We start from the raw sequence: 26,520 nt of genomic DNA, 5'->3' as shown, positions 1-26,520 counted from the left end.
GTACAATACGTTACTGTTGCGGGAGTAGAGTGGCCACGTGCCCATGTTATCGTGCTGCCAGGTAAATATAACAATTACCATCAGTTACGAAAATTGTGTCTGTGAGACAGGCAGTTGAATTTGGCTTGATATGCGACAACCGTTTGAGTCAAAAACATGATCTGAGCAGGTGTCACTATGTTGCATTCACATCGCCCACCAGGGGGTGACAATGAGCACAGGAGAAAGCTCCACCCACTATGCTCCATCTATAGTCAAAATTTGGAGAAAGTTAGCAATCAAAAAAGTTATTTAGCAAGAACTATTCTTATGTCTTTACTATTTGACTTAGGAAATATTTATTGTATCATTGATGTCAATATGAAGCGTGAATGGACTTGCACTGGCTACTGTATTTCCCAAAATAATATTTGCTCAGTGGCTGCTGTCAGCCAGTGTAAACACCAACTACAAAGCTGCAGTAGCCACGTGTTTCCAAAACTGGTCGCCCCGGTCCTGCTATTTATTTTCATTTTTGGGCACTCCTTTCTAAAGCATCATGGGAACTGTAGTTTACAGCCCTTCTGCAGCCCCCACAGGTGTCAATTTTGACAGGTCGGAGGTGGGCGGCACTCTCTTGTTTCGCCTACACTCTATCTGATTGGTTGGCTAGGTACCGCCTCCAGTTGCTGATTGGCTGTCTGAGGAGAATGACGCGCTTCGCCTATCGCCCCGGCTCCTCCCGACTGTCAATGCGCAGTGACTCTGCAGCAGTCGCCGCGGTAGCATCGCGCGCTCCGCCCCCGGCACCATGCCCGGCCGCCCAACCTGAGCAAACCCCGCAGCAGAGCTCCGTCATCCCACCCGGCGGCTATGGAAGGGGGAGCCGGCTCGGGCCCTAACCCCGGGGGGCAGGAGTCCCCGAACCGGGCCGTTGAGTATCTGCTGGAGCTCAATAACATAATCGAAAGCCAGCAGAAACTACTGGAGACCCAGCGGCGCCGCATCGAGGAGCTGGAGGTGCAGCTGGACCGGGTCAGTCAGGAGAACCGGGAGCTGAGGGAGAACCAGGCTGGCCGGGTGGAGCAGCACCGCTCAGACTATAGAGAAGCAGGCGGAGGAGGAGGGTGCGGGGGCTACGGGCATCACCATCACCCGCAGCAGCACCATCATCACCATCCGCAGCAGCAGCACCATCACCGCGGGGAGAACCAGCCAGGTTACCAGGCAGCCTACTCCACACCACCGCACCACCACCGTGCCCGGGAAACCCCTAGATCTAACCGGGCCACCTCACGCAGCTCCAGCCCAGGAGCCGGACACAGCACCACCAACAGCCCGGCCACCACCCTGCAGAGAAAGTGAGTATATGACAGGCACATGGATGGTGGGGGGTGCAGGTGGTGGCACTTGTTCTTATGCCAAGTGCCAACTACTTAGAATATTATTCAAACAACATTGGTGTACTGTGTGGGCACCAAGACTCGTTACAGAAGATAGGGGGTATATATATGATATTAAAATATGGGAGAGTGGTGTCAAGTGCCCTGTGGAAAAGGTGGCATTAAGATTGGCATAAAGGAATAAGAACATCAGTAGTATGTGACAATCACATGGATGGAGCTTACAGATGGAAAGTAAATCGATTTGCCAACTTTAAATACCAAAGTTGGCAAATCTCCAAAATGGTCACTTGAAGATGGCAAAGCAGTTCATTCTTTTTCTTATGAGTGTGTATGTGGTGGGCAGGTGCTGGCACTGCTTTGGTCCCATGTAGTGGTATGATGTCATGCAGATCATTGATGGTGTAGAACAGGGATCTCCAACCTGTGACTTCCACCAGTTGTGAAACCACAATTCCCAGCATGCCTTTAAATATTTGACTGTCAAGGCATACTGGGAGTTGTAGTTTTGCAACAGGTTGGTAACCACTAGTGGCCCCTGATCATTCTATTGGATCAGAGAAGTTGCAGTAGAGCTGCTGGCATCCAGCTGGAATATGACAGTAAGTGTTAGAGTGTCTGCCAAAAATGCTTGATCTGTTTTCTTGTCAATGCCTTCAAGAAGGGAAGATCTCTCTCCATACCCTTCACATACATGGCGTGTAGGATTGGAGACATGCTCGGACCTATAGGGTCACTTCACCAGTGCTGCACTGCAGAGCTGGTCAGACAAGCTGCCTCCTTCGAAGTCAGTTTACATTTTTGTGCCGCAGCAGAGCTCTGTATTAGAGCTCCATACAGATGTTCTCCGCTGCTTCTTGTACTGTGGAGCTATGTACAGTATGGTGTTGTGAAGATCTACAATAGTGGTGTCTCACTTTAAATGGGTCAAGTGATTATAGTGTATTGTATCCTTCTGGAAAGGTTCATGTGAAGATTATGTCTTGGTTTGATGGGGTGATGGTGACAGATGGAGGAGCTGACAGGGACAGCGGCATGTGAGAGAACGGTACTGGCACATTGGATTTGTGTAGTTGCATGACGGAGGACAGAGATTCTGAATTATTTGGGCACTAAGGAGTAGTGGACACGTGGGAGCTTTGGTATACTGTTGGGGGTCTGAGCTATGTGTCCTTGTCCTTTCCTAAACCTATAAAACGTATGTCTTCAGCTTCAATGCAAGTCAAGTGACAATACCATGCAGTAAAGCAGGGGAGAGGTAAATGGTCCGGCTTAACAACAACATATACATTTAATGGTATTATCCATAGATGAGTATTACATTACGCAATCCATCTAGAACGCAGAAGGTATCCTATGTTAGAATTGATTTTCGTAGGACGGTCAGACTTTATAGAAGTTGATGACGAATGCGACTACATTTCGACTGACTACTAAAGAGAAAGTTGCGCAACCCAATTCACCATGTCACTCAAGTCACGCAACATTTTTATGTTGAGCACCAGGCCTCAAATGGCTATGTAGCCCTAGCCTGGGTCAACAGCGTTAAGTACTGGGTGTAAAGACTAGTGGATGGTCTTTGTTGGTTCCATGTAGGGCGCTGGTGGAAAGATGTTATGTAATGGCTTCTGTTATATACAATTTATATTGAAGTGTGTTGAGTTGACATGTGAAGCTAGAGGGTCTAGAGTTTTGAAGATGTCCAGATTCTAGTACCCTATAATAGTAAGAAGTTTCTGAAGATCTATTGTCAACCAAGTCTTAGGTGATCTTATGGTGATGAAGCATTGTTGGGTTTGGGTCCAAGTCGGTGTGTTGAGTATATATCCTTCAGAATCTCATGGAGCTATAGGTTGAGGTTTTAGATGTTCACTGTTCTTCTGTACAGAAGTTGTATATATGATGTTGACTTAACTTCTGTCAACCTTCTGACTAGTGACTCTCTAGAATGTCTTGTCTTCTGTTTTGGTCTTCAGGCTTCTCATTAACTTGTTCTTGTATTCTATAATAGTATCCAACTTATTGATGGTCACCCTTCAGTTTAGCTTTCCAAGACCGTGATAGTCAATGATCTGGATATTCTCGTAATATGCCAAAAACAAAATGAGTATTGTTGCTTGGAGCTTTAGGCACCAGTAGTACGTGGAGAGTTCTCTATGGGCAGATGGGCATACTGAGGGTTTGTGTACTGATCCGTGACTATATGCGTGATATCACTACGTAGCATACAAACAAATGGGACTTTTTTGAGGTACCAGCACTGCTGCCAAGCTGAGACATCATATGAGTTTTGTGTATTGACAAGTAATAAACAGATCTGACTCAGTGAGATGGCGGTGCTGTACAGCTGTTATGATGGGGGTGTAATCCATGTGATAGGTAGGGGCCCCAGCGGGTATATGCCCATTGGTATTGGCATAGGAACAATAAGTGTTGTTTATTTGACTACAGGTATACATGACTGGATGGCAGTGGTATGAGTGCACCTTTAACTACACCTTTCCTGAGAAAACTTGCTTGCTCATAGTTACATATTAAAGACGAGGATGTAGGTGTAGAGGGTGCTGAGGTAGTAGTTGCCAGGAGCGTAGCAGGTGCAGGGATAGCAATCAACTCGGACACTGATGTCTGAGGGGACCTAAGAGCCCCACTGGGAAATAAGACATACCTGTACTATCAATGGCATATGGCAGGTCGGGGGGGGGGGGGTCTTATTACAGACCCCAGAGCTTCAATTTACACCTTTGATTAAAGACAACGTCTCCTTATAAAAATACCTGGAGAAAGCGTTCCTTGAGTTGTCATCTCGGTCTCCTACATGTCAACCCCTAATGTTAGCAACTACAGTAACCATAGGGGTTGTCACCCAGCTTTAGGCCAGTTTCACACAGATGTAATATGGCTGCATTTTAGTGTTTATATTATGGTCAGGGGCTGATTAGGTCCAGTTTAACAGCTTCAGTACAACCACAGGGTGTTTGGGTGTTGCGGCAGTTTTAGGGCAATGTGAAAGTGCTCTAATCAGACCCCGAAAGGTATTGAAATCTGCATTTACATATCCTCCTGTGTGAGTGGCTCTGTAATTTTGGCATTCTGTTGATGAATCAGAAAGATCAGGATGGACTCTGCTAAAGTTCTTGCTGTAACAACGGAGTGCTTCATCAGTATCCGCAGTCTATAGGGGCTTCTGGGTGTATATTTAGTTGGTATGTTAGGTATATATCGTAATGTTCTGCTGGTGTTTTTTGCCATTTGATTTTTTTTTCAGAGCGTGGTATACAGCTGCATGCAGGATTTATTACCAGGGGTAGATGTGCTTGGCACAACATTGGGGGGGGTGTGTGTCACAGTTTGGGGGGCGTCATCTAGATGTGTGGTGCTTGTGATGGGGTGGTTCGGCCTGTATGGACTGGGGGAATCTGCACCTTGTGTCGGTCAAGTGGACCTGCAGATTCGTTTTCTTTAGTCATTAAAAGATATGTGTAAGACTTTTTGATATTTTTGTTCCTCTTGCAGAGCACAACGCTATTTGTCGTTCATCTGTAATGCAGAAAGCGCAGTGTGTTAGCGTTAGATCTGTACATGGGCTCTTGGGACATAGAATGTGTCTTGTAATGGTAAATTGGTGTTTCATCTTAATGTATTACAAGTGTTTTATACTGTAACTGAGGTACAAGACAAGGTGGCCCAGTTCTTGGGTGTTTGTACCACCTATGTAATATTCATGATCCCACATTGGAAGCGGGTATATGGACTTTCATTGTAGGCAAGATTTTTTTTTATAGGCGTTTGGTCAATTTGCAAAATTATATTCGGAATGGATTAAATATTAATTTCTTGACTATAAGTTGATGGTTAGGTCCAATAATGAACATATATAGCTACAAGGAATTTTACTTTTCCTACGGTTGACCTGTAATTCAGTCAGAAAATTAGAGGCCTGTAGCTTCTTAATGGACTTTATAAAATAGCCTGTCTGTCGGGGGATGTGACAGCTCTGTATACCTATTATAGGGGGAAAAAACAAACAAACGTTTTTGGGGAACCACTATTGAAGCAATGCCGTTTCATTTCTGTACTATAAGGTCTTGTTCACACAGTGCAGATTTTGCTTGGATTTTTTTAGGCCAAAACCAGAATTTGGATCCAGGAGAGCAGACCTATGAGGCCTTCCTCTATATATTTCTTCTGTTTAGGTTCTGTTTCTGGTATTGGCTCGAAAAATACTTGCAAAATTTGCAGAAAATGTGCACTGTGTGAACAAGACCTTCGGCTCTGATCAAATTTGGCAGTGGTAGTGCATAACCAAGTGCAGCTAGCCCTGAAATAATGGAAAAAATATTTATGTAACATCTGAACACTGTATTGGTTTCCACCGTCAACAAATAGAGCAGAAAAAGACAACGTTTTTTTGGCACTGATTTTGATGTGGAAACCGTGTCGGAATCGCCATAAAAAAATGGCCCAAATCGCCCCCTTTGGTTTCAAAGGGAAGCAGAGGCTTTTTTTCCCCCGGGAGGCTTTTGGCCGCTAACAGGAGAAAAAGCATCTTTCTGCGAGCGGTTTCCGCCTCTGACCTCCCACTATTATCAAGAAAAACGGTGGCGCTCATTTTGAGAGGTTTTTTTTATTTTTATTTTTTGGTGGTTGTTTTTGCCTGCGGATTTTTCTTTAGATTCAACGGCCGCAGGGAAGAAAAAAAAGCGTGAACGATTTTAGAGGCAGTTTTTTGTTCAGTCGATCAAAAAACTCAGTGTGAACTGGGCCTTAAAGCTATGCATGGTGATTCTAATTTGTAATTAATAAGGCCTCGTTCAGATCCGCGTCGGCTTCCGTTCATGGGTTCTGTTAGACCTCTCCGTCGGAGGAACCCATGAATGGAAAACCAAACTGAAACCATAGCTTCCGTTTGCATTACCATTGATTTCCTATTTCGGAGAAGGGCTGATAGCATGTATACTGTACATACGAACAAACAGCACATCAGCTGGCAGCGCCAGAGAGGGAAGGATAGTACTTAGGCGTTGACACTGTTATTGCTCTTCTTGCTGTCAAAACGGTGGAAACCTAAATGGAACCCCGCAGGACCCCATTGGGATCAGGAACAGCATGTTGCTTTCGTTATGAATGGATGCCACCACGCAGATGTGAACAGAACCCTATTTATTGACTTCTTCTTTTATATACCTGCTTCTAAGAGGGGGGCGGCGAAGAGATTATGACTTTCTGGAGTTCTTCCTTATATTCAATAGACCAGTGTTCACAGTATTACACAGGGATTAAATGGGTTTAACTATTTTGGGGCAAGTCTTTTTTTATTTACCCTGCACATTACTTGAATGCTGTAAATAGCATCAGCCCTTTTAAGCGTAATTGGTAGTGACGAGTTACCGGCCTGGATGAGAGACAATGATTGTTCATGAGCTCAGGAATATATTACTCACTTCTCTATACAGCGAAGCGTGACGACATTCTGGATGTGCCTCGCGTGTGCCAGCTCTGTCACGTAGCATCTTTGCAGCTGATGGGCATGAATGTGTGCCCCGTGTAATGAGTAATTGTCTCTTACCACAATTTTGTGAGTGTCGCTCATATATCATGCCCTGTGGCCTGAATACTCTGCAGAGAATCTGTCAAATGGCGTCTTCACTAAACGGAAAACATTTTTTTTATTAACAAGTAATTGTGTTGAACTGACACGAGATTTGTTGCGGTTGATTCACAGCGCCGGAGTAATGTTGCATGGTTTTTCTCACGTGATGCCAGTTGCTGTAGATGTTTTGGACGTTTACACTTTACATTTCATTAAATATTTTTTGTCATTATTACGAAGGCCCCATTCGCATCAAGTCTTAGGCATACGTTTGGCGTATACGCCAGGAGGAGCTCCTGACATATATGGTAAATGTAGGCTGTGACGGATACTATATAATGCTATTATGGCATACATTTAATGTACTGTATGTCATGAGCTTTTCAAGATGTATACGTTAAACGGATGCCATAAAATCTTACGTATGGCATCCGTCACCCATAGGCTATTATGGCCTCTTCTTTAACGCATACATCCTAAACTGCTCATGACGTACTCATTTAACGGCCTAGGACAGATGCCATACCGTGACACCCATCACCTATAATGTTAAAAAACAAATACTTGGCAGTGTACTTTTTTTTTTGTAATGGGATTCAGTTGTATTAATTTGTGTCGGTTACTATTTTTTTTGCGGTATACTAATTTACCTCAGCCCAACAAAGGTTAAAAGGACATTATTTTGGCCTCTTTAAAGCTAATAGAGCCCTACTGACATATTTAGTGTGTACGCTGGGAGCTTTCCTGGCGTATACGCTAATCGTACATCACAATCGTTCACTTGCCAAAAGAGATGTGAATAGCAAAAATAATTTTTTTAATCCGCGCCATAAAGCTGCTGCCAAGGCAAATAAAATGATCGGATAGAGCAAATAATGGACATGGTGAGAACATGCATATATAGGACTAGCAGAAAACTCTTCTTATTCCCTTAGCAACCAATCACCGTGCAGCTTTCATATCTTAAAACTGCTTCGCTGTGATTAGTTACTGTGAGCAATATGAAATGCTTTGTATATTTGTATAGTTCTGTTCACACTGGCATCATGGTCACTTTCGTTAAGGTTTTGTTAAGAATGATGTAGTCTGTGGCGCCTTTCTTCCTTGTATAAAAAAAACCAAAACAAAACAAAAAACTTGACAAACCCATTACTAGTCAATGGGATTGGTCAGGATCCACAAAAAATTATTCAAAATGGACCCACTAGAAACTAAACCCTTGATGCCAATGTGAACAGAGCCTGAGATAGACATTGCTGAGCTAGATACAGGATCGAACCTCAGCAAAAAAGGACCAGGATAATGTGCTGCCCACTTTGGCGGCAAGGATCCCAACCAGAGGAAGAAATTATATAGTATAATACAAATATTTTATCTAAAACATTCCCAGATAATGCATTCCAGGCTCGATATACCCCTTCTTCATACTTCTGTCCTGATCTGAAGAAGGGGTATATAGATCCTGTGATCCTTGCCGCCAAAGTTGGTAGCGTGTTATCCTGGTCCCTTATTATTCTGCATCCAGCCCTGTGCTGTATCCACGAGCGGTTCCCTAGTGTATACAAGACCCGAGGCAGAAAGAACATTTTTCAATTACTGCATTATTATACCAAAGACCAATACAGATCTGCCTCAGTATTTAACGTGTTTCATCTGTACAATCTGCGTAACTAAAAACCGCGCTAATTCACATTAAAGTGGTATTACGCAGAACACTACGGCTAAGTGTATGGGCCCTCTAATGATCTTTTTTTTTACAATAGGCTATCAAGACAACCCCTTTTTCAATTGAAACCGGCTCAAAGACTACTTGATCGATGCAGGTCTGTCTTCTGACCCCCCCCCCCCCCCCTCTATGATGTACAAATCTCTTTAGAGGGCAAATTGAAGGAGGCTGACCTGGTGAGACAACCCATTTAACTATGACTAGGGGCATCCCACTATGTCTAGGGGTTTCACCATCAGCATAGAAGGGGTTTCTTTACTGTAAGAGCAGTGAGTCTATGATATTAGGGTTAAATAGGATTATTTCTCGAAACTGCATTATTTTCAGTGAAACTGGTCCCACCGATCCCCACAAAATTCTATGCCACACAACTAGCTGAACATGTGAACGTACCCTATCTGCCAGGCTTAAAAATAATGTGTGAGGAGTCTTTTCCGTGACTTTCCCTCACAGAGTATTACATAACGTGTGTGCCGCATCCCCTTGACAGCCGCGCTTGACAGCTGCTTGTCAGTCATTTTTATCATGATTTTCTGGATCTTGCCTCCTTTTGGCTCAGACATGGCTAATTCCTTATATAATTTATCCTCTCCAGACTCCAGTGACATTGATATCTAGCTGCGTCATTGCGTGCAGCGCTATTTAACCAGTCAAAACGACGGACACCTCAGCAGAACCCGAAGGACCACATTGTAAGTGAATGGGGTCTGTAGGACGCCGCTGGTATCAGTCGTGCGACAGATCCAGCTTTGCGTTGTGGTAACTGCAGCATAAGTGTGAACAGAGCCTTAGATGGTCACTCTCCGTATCGGGATATTATTTGGCCTCTGGTGAATGCAAATAAAAAAATACATTGGATACAAATCCCATATATTTTTCATAAATTAGACCGGCATCAGTGTCGGATGCGACTACTCGGACCGCTGTAAGGTCTAGAAAAGAAAACCACAGGCTCTTCAGCTTTATTCAGACGTAGCACCACCACTCCCAACCTGGCGCTGTGTTGTGAATGGCAACACAACCTCACTTAGAGGCCACTTCTCTTTCATTCTAGGCATCAGTGGGGGTCCCAGCAGTTGAACGCCCTTCAGACATTGGGGGCAATTTAGTCGCCAGTCTTCATTTCAAGAACATTGGAGTGAGATACACCTAGAGACACATGCTTCTTTAATAAATTAGGTGCATCTCTGGCCCGCCATGCGGTAGAAAGTAAAATCTACGGCAGATATGAGCTGGCATATATTAGGACCATAGTGTACGCCAGTTTTTTACTTAAATTATAGTCATTTTGGTCCCTATCAACCAGTTTGTCTCAGATTTAAAAAGGCATTTTTTAGTTCTTTATTGATTGAAGTTACAGACATGAAACCTTTATCTTTTCTGTGCTGGTGTCTCAATGAAATGCTTTCTTGTTCTTTATTGTGGCAGTTCAGTGTTGTCATAGGGCCCTCGTCTGGATCCAAATCGCTATTCACATTTATGTCTGCATAATGCAGACTTCGGTGTGGCTGGTGGCTAGATTCATACATGTCCTATGATGAAGCTGAACTACTATGACACAGGGCAGGAAATATTGTCTATGGGACAAAGGAGCAGAGGAAATGCAAACTTCAGGGTGTGTAACAAATGGCACACACAAAAATATTTTGTGATGTTTGTCTAATAACCCCATAGAAGGAATATGAGTATGCTGTATTCATGAGCAGTACACTGCCTCCCTGTTGCCTGATGGCAGCCACTGTATACTTAGGCTCTGTTCACACTGACATCGTGGCTTCGGGTTGTACAGGATTTATGACAGATTGGATGTATCTATTATGATCCGTCATCCATTCCACTCCATGTACTTTTATAATGGGTCTCTGCCTGTGAGGTCAGAAGTTACACCGGTCTGAATAGAGTGGCAGCTGTCAATCCTCAATAAGGAGGTGGTGAAGTATGTGTGTGTGTATATGTACGGTGGTATGAAAAAGTATTTGCCCCTCACCCGATTACATCTATTTTTGGAATTTTTTTTCACATATAAATATTTCAGATCATCCAACTAATATGAAGATCAAGTCAAAAACACAAAGTGCAGCTTCTAACTAATCATTCCATTTATTGAAAATAAAGATTTAATCAGAACCTATATCACCCATGTAAAAAGTTATCGCCCCTATAACTAATAACTGATTGTGCCACCCTTGGCAGTAACCACTGTAATCAGACGTTTGTGATCATTTGCGCTGAGTCTTTTACATTGCTTTGGAGGAATTTTGTAACACTCTTTTTTGCAGAATTTTTTTTCATTCGGCTACATTGGAGGCTTTTCGAGCATGAGCTTCCCTTTTAAGTTCTTGTGACAGCATCTCAATGGGACTTTGAGTCGGCAACTCCAAAACCTTCATTTTCTTTCTTTTGAGCCATTCAGAGGTGGACTTGCTTCTGTGCTTCGGATCATTGTCCTGCATAACCCAACTGCGCTTGAGGTTTAGGTCACGAATTGACAGGCAGACATTCTCCTTCAGGATTTTTTGGAGCAGAATCCATGGTTCCATTAATTATGACATGTCATCCAGGTCCTGCAGGAGCAAATCAGCCCCAGACCATCACACCACCACCACCACCACCACCACCACCATGTGTGACTGTTGTATGATGTTCTTATGGTGGAATGCGGTGTCAACTTTACGTCACATGTAACAAGGCCCATGTCTTCCAAAAAGTTCCACTTTTGACTCATTAGTCCACAGAATATTATCCTAAAAGTCTGAGGGTCATCTGGATGTTTTTTGGCAAATACGGGACGAGCCGTTGTGCTTTTCTTTGGTCAACAGCAGTTTGCGCCTTTCAAGTGTCCCATGGATGCCATTTTTGCCCAGTGTCTTTCTTATTGTAGAATCGTGTACATTGACCTTAAGTGAGGCCTGAAGTTATTTAGATGTCCGTCTGAGTTCTTTTGCAATCTGGATGAGTCGTCGATGCACACTTGGTGAAATTTTGGTAAGCCAGCCCCTCCAAGGAAAGTTTATTGCTGTTCTAAGTTTTCTCCATTTCTGGGTAATGGCTCTCACTGTGGGTCACTAGAGTCCCAGAGCCTTAGCAGTGGGTTTGTAGCTGTCGGATCTTTCTTTTCAGACAGCAATAATCCTTGTGGTCGTGTGCATGGGGCCTTACCCTTTCCAGACTGGTAGATTTCAATGACTTTGGCATCTGTATATATGTATGTGTATAATAAATATTATATTTTTTTTACCCAATTGCCCCCGACCTGGTCTTCTAATATAAGGGCCTTTGTCAACTACTAAGGGGAGTTTAGCTACAATAGTGGATGAAAACTAATGCAGACCAAAAATTCACATTGTCCCTGGCGACGTAATCTAGAAAAACAAAAGCTAGAATCTGATTAGTTTCTTGGAGGTAAACTGCTTTTGTGACGCGGCTATAATATTAGCTTACTGTAAAGTCATCAAACAGTTAAAACTACAATCATTCGCTGAGAATTTCAAGTGCCGTGAAATTATATTGTGCGGGCTTTAATTGGCTTTTAAAGATGTTTTTCCTGAAGTCTGCTGCCGCGTGAAGTACAGTTTTATTACAGGGTGCCCTTGACTGTTTATTTCGTCTCATGCAAGAATTGGATTAAAGCTTTACCATGATACAAAAATGGTGTGCCATATTGTGGCTGCCCAGCGACATGCTATTGGATAGTGGGAGTTTATCCAAACTTGATGTGTGATATCATCTTAAAGACAGCATTTTAACTTGATGCCTATACTGTAAAAGAGTTGCCTGAAAGGACCCAGGAACCTGACATCTGATGGATTGTTTAGAAATTTGATCAGAAAACTGTAACCTCGGCTCCTCTTCCCTGACACCGCTTCTGAATGGAGTGGGAGGGCAGACGCTGGTCAATGATGTCACCAACTGTGCCCACCCATTCAATTCACTGACTGAGCTGACGCCTAATTCCCCCGTATTGCTGCCGGGGTAAAGTGGGATCGTGCTGGGCGTTTTAAGTGAAAAAACTTTTAAGAAGTATATAGATCACATAGAGTAGATTCCATAATCTAAAGATTCTAAGCTCTTATGGGTAGGTCCTGTTTAAAAATGAAAGAGGTTGTCTCCTGAGAACACCTTTCCGTATCCGTATTACAGCATATGGATGCCATAGAGGGCCATCCCATGCTAAAGACCCCCCTCTATGAGCCAGACCCGACAGCCGGTAACAAAGAGCAGCTCTTGTTCTTACCCTACCCACCCGACCAGACCATGTATTCATTTGGTTGGTCAGTACATAACATAATACTACATTTATCCTTCAGCAGGTGAAAAGTTTGGGCAGACGTGGTTTCCCCAGCAATGACAGCAGATTGCCGTGGGTTAGAGAAGGCGGACTGGCTTCATTTTCAGGATCGGTGGAGTCCCAGTGGTCGGAACCCCACAGAACAGAATGTTACGGCATATCCTAGTGTTATTTTTAGATGGGAATACCCCTTTAAGGTTAATATTATTGTTAACGCGACTGGCACTTACGACAGGTACCCTTGAAGCCATATCATTTTCACACACAAATTGGGGATCAATTTTGTGGGCTGAACCATCACTCCCTTTTTCAACTCTCCAGGAACAGGTGACATTGGTGACCCGTCCACACGTAACAGAATTGCCGTGTTTTTTTCGGCCGGAGAAAACGCAGCAGAATACAGTAGCAGCATAGTGAATGAAATTTAACAAATCTCATCCACACGCTGCGTAAAATTTACAAGCCGAAATTGACCTGCGTTGCATATTTTTTTGGACCGCAGCATGTCAATGCCTGCTACGGAAAATGTGCAGAATTGCTGCGTTTTTCATTGGAGAGGTCTCCATCTCCTAACATTGGGAAAAACGCAGCAATTTACGCACCATTTTCTGCAGCAATTCCGTTGTGTGTGGACAAGCCCTTATAGTGCCTTAGGACTCATCGATGACACTAGTTATAAATTAAATTCTGAATATTGATTCAGGCCTCTGCTGTGTGAAGGTGGAACATCCTTTGATCCTCTCATATAGTCAGAAACATGACCCATCTGTGCATGTTTCAGCAACCACTCTGGTGAATCAAATGCTGCGTCCCTCCCCAGCCATTGTACACTCGGACTCCCTCCGGTCTGTCCCTCTCGCCCTCCATTCCTATACTCCCCCACAAGCTTCCTTTTTCTTGATGTCCCGTCAGCCGTAACCTATCACTAAATTCACTTGCCATCCCACGCAGACTTTCTTCACTCCCAAAGAAGCACTTTGCTAGTGAGACATTCACAATCGGAGCTGACAGAGCCAGCCGTGGAAAAGCTATCCAGGTGCCGCATTCGACTGTCATGGCAACTAGAACTGCGGGGATGTAATTAGCAACCAGTTAGATACTGAGAAATGTTGAAATAAAGTGCAGAAACCTCCGGCCTGCAAGAGGTTAAATTATTGAAAGCAAGCCGATTTTAGTTTAATGTATGCGTCTATATTCCACTTGGCAACCCTAATCTGCTGCCAACGACAGTATTACGTGGTGCCAAATTGGCCTATGCGGTGTTTAGTTCTGTGCGCTGGAGCTCAATGTTAGAGATGTCGCCCACTCTTCAGTATCTCTGTGGGGCTGGACCAGGGGCGAAGGCAGGATTTTCTCAAGGGGGGGGGGTTTAAAAAAAACAAATTTAAAAAAATCATTGTGAAGCTTTGGCCGGGTTTGGGGTCCTCATAGCTCCTACTATAGCCGGCTGAGCAGAGGATGTGGCTGCCGGTTATCCGGTAGAAAGGTTCCCTGTTTCCTCTTCTAGAAACTGGGATCATTTCTCCCCTAACACCGGCAGCCAAATCCTCGTCTCAGCCCTCCCTTTCCTAGCGACGCTATTCCAACAAGTACTTTTTTTAAACACGCTGGAGCCACAAATACTCAGGATAAGTTGTTATACGGTTCGGATTTGCGGCTTGACAAAATGGTGTCACGGTTGTGTTTTTTTTCTTGTTTTTTTTTTTGTAGATCGGTCAATTCTGATGACAGACGGATGCACAATGGAAGGTTTTTGCGGACAAATGTGCCGCAACTGATCAGTGGTTTTGCGGACTACAGTTGTGTGCATGAGGCCTAATAGTGCTCTTTTAGTAACCTCCTCAAACTAATACTGCCCCCACACACTGATAGTGTCTCCATAGTGCCACGCAGAGTAAAAGTGCCCCCGAAGAATAGCAAAATAAATACTTGCCTAACCCCGTTCCCACATTTGAAAAGCCGCTTAGGCTACAGGCCTCTTCCGGTCTGTTGCCTGCTTTGTCAGCGGCACGGCACAGGTTGGTGCATTGACATCACTGCATCGCGTCAGACCGCGTCGCGTTCCTGGTGCCGAAGGCTCCACCATAGTATTGAAGTGTCTCTGCATCCTGAGGATGAGGATACAGTCAAAAGAGGCGTAAGGGAGCATTTTTAACCATGTAACTCCCTCCCAACCTACGTATCTGATCTGGATTCTGCTAACCTAGAAATGGGCATGGTGTATTTTGGTACTCCTTTTTTTTTTTTTTCTTTTTTTAGTTTTTGCATCTTGTGCTTATTTTTAAATGGGGAATTTACTCCCATACATGGGAATTTTCAGTTTTCTCTCTGTTTTTTCTTTTCCTTGTAAGGCTGGTTTCTCCATGGCTTTTTCTAGTTGCCAGCTGGCATGGGTAAAGTGTGTATGACGGCCTTGTTTTAGTTTTATGTTGCTATATGTTTCATAACCAGACCCTGTAAACAAGATATCAATTACGGTGGCTGCAGGGGTTGCTGCTTCTTAGCACCCACAGACCCTAAGGCCTAATTCCCACGAACATATGGAAAACTGTCCCTCTTGCATTCTAGAAAATGTTGTGTGAATTGGGCCATTGGGTAGAGGGGGGTCCATGTGCTGTGCGTGTGCAGTCCGTTGTGGACCACTAGGCTCCGCACACGGACCGAAAATACTTATGTGAATTAAGCCTAAATGACGATCTAGGTTGTTACATTCCCCCCATACTCCCTCTGTTCTGTTTCTGTGTCACTGTATTTTTTTGTCATATATTTTTTTTTTTTTTAGTTGTGGTGTTATATCCGTGTACCAGGAAGCTCAGGATGAACAGTGTTCTATGTTTCTTCTGGATAGGTGAGTGCTAAGGGGCATGAAATTGTGGGAGTTTGATCTTGTTCCTGCAAGTAAGGCGATGAACCTGGTGTCCGCTCTTGGCTGCAGGAGGAATGGTCCTCTGCTGACGAAATAAAAGGAATTATGCACTTTTCAAGGTTGTTGAAAGTGAGTGGGATGACCTGCAATACTCAACATAGCGCATATCTGGTAAAACTGTGAAGAGTTCCCATTTTGCTCTTGTGATCGGTTGGTTGCCCAGAAGTCAAATGTAGCAAAATAGGGTTAGTATGGGCAAGAAAAATTATTAACTCTTCGACCCAGTAGCATACATTTATTTTTTTTTCTTATGGAATAAAATTTACTGGTAAGGGCCTGTTCACATCACCGTTCGCTTCCGGTTCCGGGGTTCCGTCGGAGGTTTCCGTCGGGTGAACCCCGCAACGGAAAGTGAAAGGGAAACCACAGCTTCCGTTTCAGTCACCATTGATATCAATGGTGAGGGAAACATTGCTACTGGTTTCCGTTCGTCACAATTCCGGCAGGCTTCAGTTTTAACGACGGAATCAATAGCGGAGTCGATTGCGCTATTGATTCCGTCGGAAACCTGCCGGAATCATGACAAACGGAAACCATTAGCGATGTTTCCCTCACCATTGATATCAATGGTCAGTGAAACGGAAGCTGTGGTTTCACTTTCCTTGGCGGGGTTCACCCGACGGAAACCTCCGACAGAACCCCAGAACGGAAAGCGAATGGTGATGCGAACAGGCCCGAAGTGTCCTATTTCCCTCCATGTCCATTTTTGCAAGCATTAGCATATAGCGGAGCTTCTGTAACACTGCGAGTATGACTTATGCCCATTTGGTGAAGACCACATTTTCTGTTGACTGTTCTCTAAAATACTGATTTCCAACATACACTACAGCTTTCATCTAATATTTGATCATTTGATCACCCCTATCTGATCGTAAAGTGACTAGTAATCAATATATATTTCGGTCCACGCCGAGACGGTGTTCTGTGAGAGTCAAGGGCTCACAGTCCAACTAGTGATGTTCCTCTAGATAGAAAAATAATTCTAATGTCCGCCACATCTGCATTCATACAGTCCTGATCTGTAATGACGTTTCCTTGCCGTCTCGGCAAATGAATATAGAGGTCTTAATAGAGCTGGAGCAGGATGTGAGTGGCGTCCTCGTACATCTTTGTTAGCAGAGGGGATACTGTGTACAAATATATCTGTATACTTTTTGGTACACAAATGTGATGTGAACAGAGTCTTATATGTATGGGGACAGCCAGACGGGTTGGACATTTTCTAATCTCCAGCATGTCAGTTTTCTTGTGGATTTCCCCTTTTTTTGCAATGAATAGGGTGAAATCTGCATCAAAATCCGTAATGCATTCAGATTTTGTTGCAGATTTTCTTTAAAATCCGCTACGGAAAAAGTCTGCAATGTGTGTACTCCGCTATACAGTTGTCACTCAACCACCGTAATTGGATCTAGTGCAGCCCGGAGCATGTTCTACCTTATTGATTGTAGATCTGGAAGGTTAGTGCATAGGTTTTATGTATACAGACAGCTGCTACTGAATTATCAGATTTTCATAATCATCAGACTTAAATCAGTCCGATAGCAGGAAAGGGTCGGCTTGTCATACAATCTCCTTGGCTGTTCAATGTTTGGGGGTTTTTTTACACTTTTTTTCCACCACTTGGAGTTTGAATAAACACTGTTTCGTGCCCAAACCCTTGAGTGTTGTCTCATCAGGACAATCCCGGTCCATATGGCTTAGTAAAGCATATGGGTGTTATAGGGGGGCACCCTCCCACTCCGGACTAGAGCAGGGACCCCCTCCAAGCAGCAGCTTTCACTCTATTGGACCTGGCCGTCCTTACATTACATTGTTCGAATTGTCGCTATGTAATACTACATAGCTTCCTCAGGATGTCATGTTGAGACAATCCCTTTTAAAGGGGTATTGCAGTTTTATGCAAGTATAACCATAAAGGAAGGTCTCATGGTGTATTTTCTTCTTATTACAACTTGTATACATGAGATACGTGGGCCAAACCTGATGTTAACAGAGCCATATCTTTACACTGTTTGTTCCAGATCCAGGACTTTCAGCTGTGAGATTCTACAGTGGACGGCTGCCGTTTTATCATTCTTCCCCACCCTGTCCTTACAAAAATAATGAAATTCAACACCAGCAAAATATTTCCTGATTTTGGTTTATTTAAATGCTGACTGAGTCACGTGCAGGAGCACGCTCCCCGGAAGCTGCAGCCTCAAGCTTTTTGTCTTAAAGATCTTCTCTGAGTTAATATTAGTTTTATACCATCAGGTTAAATAAAAACAAGCCCTGTTACTTCGCTAGGTAAGGATTGCTGCTGTTGGGCTAGATTTAGAAGACAAAAAGATTTGCTTTTGTAGAAATGGTCAGAAATGATTGATAAATAGTTTCAAAATAACATTTATCACCTATGGGATAGATTATAAGTGTCTGATCCCTGGGACCCTCACCGATCACTAGAACAGGGATTCTGAGGCACAAAAAACTGCTTGTGTAAATAGACCCTATAGGTGTGTTCACACAGGGTGGATGCACTGTGTAAAATCACACAAGTATTCGCCCTGGCCGCCGCAGGGAATTCCTGCCGAAAAACCTCTAATTTGTGGTGCAGTTTTTCAGACGGAATGTCTGGTGCGGAAAGCTGCACGTAAAAAAAATAATAAAAAATTCATACTTGCCCATAGCCATGGCGACGCGTCCCTCTGCCGTCCTGCAGACCGGCCTCCGAGATGACGTTTTATACCACGTGACCGTAGCCTGTGATTGGCTGCAGCAGTCACATGGGATGAAACATGCTCCCAGGAGGCTGGCCTGGACGAAGAAGCACAGAATTCTGGGTAAGTATAAGATTTTTCTATTTTTTGAGTTGCTATTTTTGTGGCGGAATAGCAGCTTTTCGCAAAATTTACCTCCTCATTAAATTCAATGGGGAAAACCTGCAACAGCATATACGGAAATACAATTGACAAAAAAATGCACCGCAGGTCGATTTCTGAGCGGTATTTCGGCTTATCGTTTACACAGCGTGTGACTGTATTATGCTGCGGATTTTCCGCAACTAAATCCGTTGTGAAAAATACGCAGTATTTACGCTAAGTGGAAACCCGGCCTTACTGCTAATTCATTCATCATAAGGGGTATTACTATCATAGAAAATGATGACATATTGCTAGGATATCCCATCACTTTCTGATCTGTGGGGGTCTAACTGTTGGGACCACGTCCAATCCTGAGAATGAAGGAGCTGCAGCGCTACTTTAGCCTTACGGCTCTTTTCCCTGCACATCGGACCCACTGGCTGTGTTGGGAAGTTCAGCAGAGCCCCGTTCAAGTATCCCATATCTTAGCGATATGACATCGCTTTCTGTGGTGGGAGTACCCCTTTAACCCCTTCCCGCTCCTTGACGTACTATTACGTCATTTCAGCTGTATCGTTCGCGCTCCATGACGTAATAGTACGTCACGGGAGTAACGGCCGTTTCGGCCGTCCTCCCGACACATACAGGAGCTGTGACGCTGCTGTCTTGTTTAGCAGCTGTCACAGCTCCTACAGCGGGGACCGATCGCTGTGTCCCCGCCGATTAACCCCTTAAAAGCCGCGTTCTATAGAGATCGCGGCTTTTTAGGGGTTAAGCTGCCATCGCCGGCCTGCTACGCGATAGCGGCCGGCGATGGTGACTATGGCAACCGGACCCCAAACAATGGCGTCCGGCTATGCCATAGACGGAAGCCTAGTGGGTCCTGACAACGTCAGGACCCACTATGCTTGCTGTCAGTGAGTAGCTGACAGTTCTAATACACTGCACTACGCATGTAGTGCAGTGTATTAGAATTGCGATCAGGGCCTCCTGCCCTCAAGTCCCCTAGTGGGACAAAGTACTAAAGTAAAAAAAAAGTTAAAAAAAGATGTGTAAAAATAAGAAAATAAAAGATTTAAAAGTAATAAAAGTCAAAATCCCCCTTTTTCCCTTATCAGTCCTTTATTATTAATAAAAATATATAAACAAACAAATAAACTATACATAAGTGGTATTGCCGCGTCCGTAACGGCCTGAACTACAAAACTATTTCATTATTTATCCCGCACGATGAACGCCGTAAAATAAAATAATAATAAACCGTACCACAATCACAATTCTTTGGTCACTTCACCTCCCAAAAAATGGAATAAAAAGAGATCAAAAAGTCGCATGTACCTAAAAATGGTACTGATCGAAACTACAGTTCATTACGCAAAAAATAAGTCCTCGCACGGCTTTATTGTTTGAAAAATAAAAACGTTCTGGCTCTTAGAATAAGGTAACACAAAAAGTGAATGATTGTTTACAAAACGTATTTTATTGTGCAAACGCCATAAGACATAAAAAAAAACTATAAACATCTGGTATCGCCGTAATCGTATCGCCCCGCAGAATAAAGTGAATATTTTATTTATACCGCACGGTGAACGCTGTAAAAAAAAAATAATAAAAAAACAATAGTAGAATTGCTGTTTTTTAGTCACCACGCCACCTAAAAATAGAATAAAAACTGATCAAAAAGCCGCATGCACCCCAAGAAAACTACAATGGATTCCTCAAGGGGTCTAGTTTCCAAATCGGGGTCACTTTTGGGTGGTTCCCAATGTTTTGGCACCACAAGACCTCTTCAAACCGGACATGGTGCCTAATAAAAAAGAGGCCTCAAAATCCACTAAGTGCTCCTTTGCTTCGGAGGCCGGTGCTTCAGTCCATTACCACACTAGGGCCACATGTGGGATATTTCTAAAAACTGCAGAATCTGGGCAATAAGTATTAATTTGCGTTTCTCTGATAAATCCTTTTGTGTTATAAAAAAAATGGTATAAAGAGGATTTTCTGACAAAAAAAAATGTAAATTTCACCTCTACTTTGCTCTAAATTTTTGTGAAACACCTAAAGGGTTCATAAACTTTCTAAATGCTGTTGGGAATACTTTGAGGGGTCTAGTTTCTAAAATGGGGTGTTTGATAGGGGTTTCTAATATATGGGCCCCTCAAAGCAACTTCAGAACTGAACTGGAACCTAAAAAAATAAATAAATGAGGCAATACTTCGCTTCTTACATTATACTGATAATGAGCCGTGCCCACCCCGAGATTACCCCAGTTTTGACCGTTTGTATAAACGGAGACCCCTATTAGACCGTTTCAGTGCCCGGTTTTCCCAAGCATACACCCCGAGAAGTGTATTTCTATTGATGACTCCCTGGTACATTTTAAAGGGAGGGTTCAATTCCGCGAGTACCTGCCGGGTAAGAGGGCAAGGTATGGCGTGAAGATGTATAAGCTGTGAGAGTGCATCAGGGTATACCTACAGGTTTAGGATATATGAAGGAAAGGCCACCCCCAAACCAGACTGCATCCTGGACTACAATAGGTACATGGGAGGGATGGACTTGTAAGATCAAGCCCTGAAGCCCTACAGCGCCATGCGGTATGGTATAAGAAGCTGGCCGGGCACATCATACAGATGGCATTGTACAATGCATACATGCTACGTCGATGTGCAGGCCAGACGGGAACTTTCCTGGAATTTCAAGAGGTGATTATCAAGAACCTAATCTTTAGGGACCAAGAAGGAGGGGCACCCAGTACTTCTGGAAGTGGGTCCACACGCATCGTACCAGGGCGGCAACACTTTCCAGGGGAAGTTCTCCAAACTGGCAAGAAGGGAAAAAGTCAAAAGAGGTGCAAAGTCTGCTATAAGAGGGCGATAATGGATGACACAATATATCAATGTGACACGTGTCCCGAATAACCAGAGCTCTGTATGAAAGAGTGTTTTAAAATGTATCATACATCCCTTGCACAGCTTATCCCCCCTCGTCTTTCCCCTCTGAGCCCTGCTGTGTGCCCAGGCAGCTGATAACAGCCACATGTAGGGTATTGCCATACCTGGGAGAACCCACATTACAGTTTATGGGGTGTAGGTCTCCGGTCAAAATGCTCACTACACCTCTAGATGAATGCCTTAAGGGTGTAGTTTTTAAAACGGGGTCACTTCTTGCGGGTTTCAACTGTACTGGTACCTCAGGTGCTTCTGCATACATGACTTCACACTAGAAAATCCCCAGTAGGCCAAATGGTGGTCCTTTCCTTCTGAGCCCTCCCATGGGCCCAAACGGCAGTTTATCACAACAAATGGGGTACTGCCGCACTCAGAACAAATTGCGCAACAGAATGGGGTATTTTGTTTCTTGTGAAAATAAGAATTTTTGAGCTAAAATGACATATTATTGGAAAACATATATATTTAATTCCCAGCCCAATTCAAATAAGTTCTGTGAAGAAACTATGGGGTCTAAATGGTCACATTACCCATAAATGAATTCCTTGAGGGGTGTAGTTTCCAAAATGGGGTCATTTGTGATTGGTTTCTATTGCTTTGATAGCTCTGGGGCTCTGCAAATGCGACATGGCAGCCGAAAACCAATCCAGCAAAATCTGGACTCCAAAGAACACACAGCGCTCCTTCCCTTCTGAGGCCTCCCATGGGCCCAAACGGCAGTTTATTGCCACAAATGGGGTATTGCTGCCCTCAGGAGAAATTGGGCAACAAAATTGAGCATTTTGTTCCCTGTGAAAATAAGAAATTTTGATAAAAAATTACATCTTATTGGGAAAAATGTCATTTTTTTAATGTCACAGCCCAATTGAAATAGGTGCTGTGAAAAAACTGTGTGCTCAAAATGCTAACAACAACCATAAATTAATTCCTTGAGGGGTGTAGTTTCCAAAATGGGGTCACTTTTGGTGGGTTTCCATTGCTTTGATACCCCTGAGGCTCTGCAAATGCGACATGGCACCCGAAAACCAATCCAGCAAAATCTGGACTCCAACAAACACATAGCACTCCTTTCCTTCTGAGCCCTCCCATGGGCCCAAACGGCAGTTTATCACCACAAATGGGGTATTGCCGCACTAAGGACAAATTGGGCAACCAAATGGGGTATTTTTTTCCCTGTGAAAATAAGAAATTTTGATCACAAATGACATTTTATAGGGAAAAATGACATTTTTTTCATTTCACAGCCCAATTCAAATTCGTGCTGTGAAAAAACTGTGCGGTCAAAATGGTAACAACAACCATAAATGAATTCCTTGAGGGGTGTAGTTTCCAAAATGGGGTCACTATTGGGGGATTCCTACTGTTTTGGCACCTCAACACCTCTTCAAACCCGGCATGCTGCCTAAAATATATTCTAATAAAAAAGAGGACTCAAAATGCACTAGGTGCTTCTTTGCTTCTAGGGCTTGTGTTTTAGTCCGCGAGCGCAGTAGGGCCACATGTGGGACATTTCTAAAAACTGCAGAATCTGGACAATACATATTTAGTAGTGTTTCTCTGGTAAAACCTTCCGTGTTACAGAAAAAAAAATGAATAAAATTGAAGTTCCGCAAGAAAAATGAAATTTGCAAAGTTCACCTCCACTTTGCTTTAATTCCTGTGAAATGCCTGAAGGGTTAAAAAAACTTTCTAAATGCTGTTTTGAATACTTTGAGGGGTCTAGTTTTTAAAATGGGGTGTTTTTATCAGGGTTTCTAATACATAGGCCCCTCAAAGCCACTTCAGAACTGAACAGGTACCTTAAATAAAAGGCATTTGACATTTTCTTAAAAATATGATAAATTGCTGTTTATGTTCTAAGCCTTGTAACGTCCAAGAAAAATAAAAGAATGTTCAAAAAACGATGCCAATCTAAAGTAGACATATGGGAAATGTGAACTAGTGACTATTGTGGGTGGTATAACCGTCTGTTTTACAAGCAGATGCATTTAAATTCTGAAAAATGCAATTTTTTCAAAATTTTCTCTAAATTTTGCAATTTTTCACCAATAAACACTGAATATATCGACCAAATTTTACCATGAACATGAAGCCCAATGTGTCACGAGAAAACAATCTCAGAATCGCTTGGGTAGGTTTAAGCATTCCCACGTTATTACCACATAAAGTGAAATATGTCAGATTTGAAAAATGGGCTCTGAGCCTTAAGGCCAAAACTAGGCTGCGTCCTTAAGGGGTTAACCCCTTCCCGCTCCTTGACGTACTATTACGTCATGGCAGCTGTATCGTTCGCGCTCCATGCCGTAATAGTACGTCTCGGGAGTAACGGCCGTTTCGGCCGTCCTCCCGACACATACAGGAGCTGTGACGCTGCTGTCTTGTTCAGCAGCTGTCACAGCTCCTACAGCGGGGACCGATCGCTGTGTCCCCGCTGATTAACCCCTTAAAAGCCGCGTTCTATAGAGATCGCGGCTTTTTAGGGGTTAAGCTGCCATCGCCGGCCTGCTACGCGATAGCGGCCGGCGATGGTGACTATGGCAACCGGACACCAAACAATGGCGTCCGGCTATGCCATAGACGGAAGCCTAGTGGGTCCTGACAACGTCAGGACCCACTATGCTTGCTGTCAGTGAGTAGCTGACAGTTCTAATACACTGCACTACGCATGTAGTGCAGTGTATTAGAATAGCGATCAGAGCCTCCTGCCCTCAAGTCCCCTAGTGGGACAAAGTAATACAGTAAAAAAGAAGTTAAAAAAAGATGTGTAAAAATAAGAAAATAAAAGTTTTAAAAGTAATAAAAGTAAAAGTCCCACTTTTTCCCTTATCAGTCCTTTATTATTAATAAAAATATATAAACAAACAAATAAACTATACATAATTGGTATCGCCGCGTCCGTAACGGCCTGAACTACAAAATTATTTTGTTATTTATCCCGCACGGTGAACGCCGTAAAAAAAAATATTAATAAACCGTACCACAATCACAATTGTTTGGTCACTTCACCTCCCAAAAAATGGAATAAAAAGAGATCAAAAAGTCGCATGTAACTAAAAATGGTACTGATGGAAAATACAGTTCGTTACGCAAAAAATAAGTCCTCGCACGGCCTTATTGATTGAAAAATAAAAACGTTATGGCTCTTAGAATAAGGTAACACAAAAAGTGAATGATTGTTTACAAAACGTATTTTATTGTGCAAACGCCATAAGACATAAAAAAAAACTATAAACATCTGGTATCGCCGTAATCGTATCGCCCCGCAGAATAAAGTGAATATGTCATTTATAGCGCACGGTGAACGCTGTAAAAAAAAAAGTATACAAAAACAATAGTAGAATTGCTGTTTATTAGTCACCACGCCACCTAAAAATGGAATAAAAACTGATCAAAAAGCCGCATGCATGACATGAAAACTACAATGGATTCCTCAAGGGGTCTAGTTTCCAAATTGGGGTCACTTTTGGGGGGTTTCCAATGTTTTGGCACCACAAGACCTCTTCAAACCGGACATGGTGCCTAATAAAAAAGAGGGCTCAAAATCCGCTAGGTGCTCCTTTGCTTCGGAGGCCGGCGCTTCAGTCCATTACCGCCCGAGGGCCACATGTGGGATATTTCTCAAAACTGCAGAATCTGGGCAATACGTATTAAGTTGTGTTTCTCTGATAAATCCTTTTGTGTTATAAAAAAAATGGTATAAAAAGAGTAAATTTCACCTCTACTTTGCTCTAAATTTCTGTGAAACACCTAAAGGGTTCATAAACTTTCTAAATGCTGTTGTGAATACTTTGAGGGGTCTAGTTTCTAAAATGGGGTGTTTGATAGGGGTTTCTAATATATGGGCCCCTCAAAGCAACTTCAGAAATGAACTGGAACCTAAAAAAATAAATAAATGAGGCAATACTTCGCTTCTTACATTATACTGATAATGAGCCGTGCCCACTCCGAGATGACCCCAGTTTTGACCGTTTGTATAAACGGAGACCCCTATTAGACCGTTCCAGTGCCTGGTTTTCCCAAGCATACACCCCCGAGAAGTGTTTTTCTATTGATGAGTCCCTGGTACATTTTAAAGGGAGGGTTCAATTCCGCCAGTACCTGCCAGGTAAGAGGGCAAGGTATGGCGTGAAGATGTATAAGCTGTGCGAGAGTGCATCAGGGTATACCTACAGGTTTAGGATATATGAAGGAAAGGCCACCCCCAAACCAGACTGCATCCTGGACTACAATAGGTACATGGGAGGGATGGACTTGTCAAATCAAGTCCTGAAGCCCTACAGCGCCATGCGGTGTGGTATAAGAAGCTGGCCGGGCACATCATACAGATGGCTTTGTACAATGCGTATGTGCTACGTCGATGTGCAGGCCAGAGGGGAACTTTCCTGGAATTTCTAATCTTTAGGGACCAGGAAGGGGGGGCACCCAGTACTTCTGGAAGCGAGGCCACACGCATCGTACCAGGGCAACACTTTCCAGGAGAAGGTCCCCAAACCGGTGGAAAGGGAAAGAGTCAAAAGAGGTGCAGAGTCTGCTATAAGAGGGGGATAAGGAAGAACACAATATACCAATGTGACACGTGTCCCGAAAAACCAGGGTTCTGTATAAAAGATTGTTTTAAAATGTATCATACATCCCTTGATTTTTAATTTACCCTGATGCACTCCGCACAGCTTACCCCCTCATCTTTCCCTTCTGAGCCCTGCCGTATGCCCAGGCAGCTGATAACAGCCACATGTAGGGTATTGTCGTACCCAGGAGAACCCACATTACAATTTAAGGGGTGTATATCTCCGGTGGCGCATGCTGGGCACACTATA

At 43.4% G+C, this 26,520-nt stretch overlaps 1 protein-coding gene across 9 annotated transcripts in view; it reads left to right on the top strand.

Annotated features, from left to right (window-relative positions):
- The window catches only part of IQSEC2 (IQ motif and Sec7 domain ArfGEF 2), a 216,165-nt gene that overhangs the window by 42,597 nt on the left and 147,048 nt on the right, over nt 1–26,520 (top strand). For 3 of the 9 annotated variants that reach the window (XM_075835305.1, XM_075835304.1, XM_075835307.1), the window contains exon 4: nt 15,772–15,837. In XM_075835305.1, the coding sequence (XP_075691420.1) occupies nt 15,821–15,837 (17 nt within the window). In that variant the 5' untranslated portion in view covers nt 15,772–15,820. Of the gene's footprint in view, nt 1–726; nt 1,341–8,738; nt 8,799–9,296; nt 9,394–15,771; nt 15,838–26,520 lie in introns of those variants that run through there. The other 6 variants (XM_075835300.1, XM_075835309.1, XM_075835308.1 and 3 more) reach the window with 5 other exon arrangements.

This window comes from Rhinoderma darwinii, chromosome 8, assembly GCF_050947455.1.
Source record: "Rhinoderma darwinii isolate aRhiDar2 chromosome 8, aRhiDar2.hap1, whole genome shotgun sequence".
NCBI classification, from domain to species: Eukaryota; Metazoa; Chordata; class Amphibia; order Anura; family Rhinodermatidae; genus Rhinoderma; species Rhinoderma darwinii.
The sequence above is the reverse complement of the archived record's forward strand: the minus strand, read 5'-3'. Positions and strand labels throughout refer to the sequence as shown.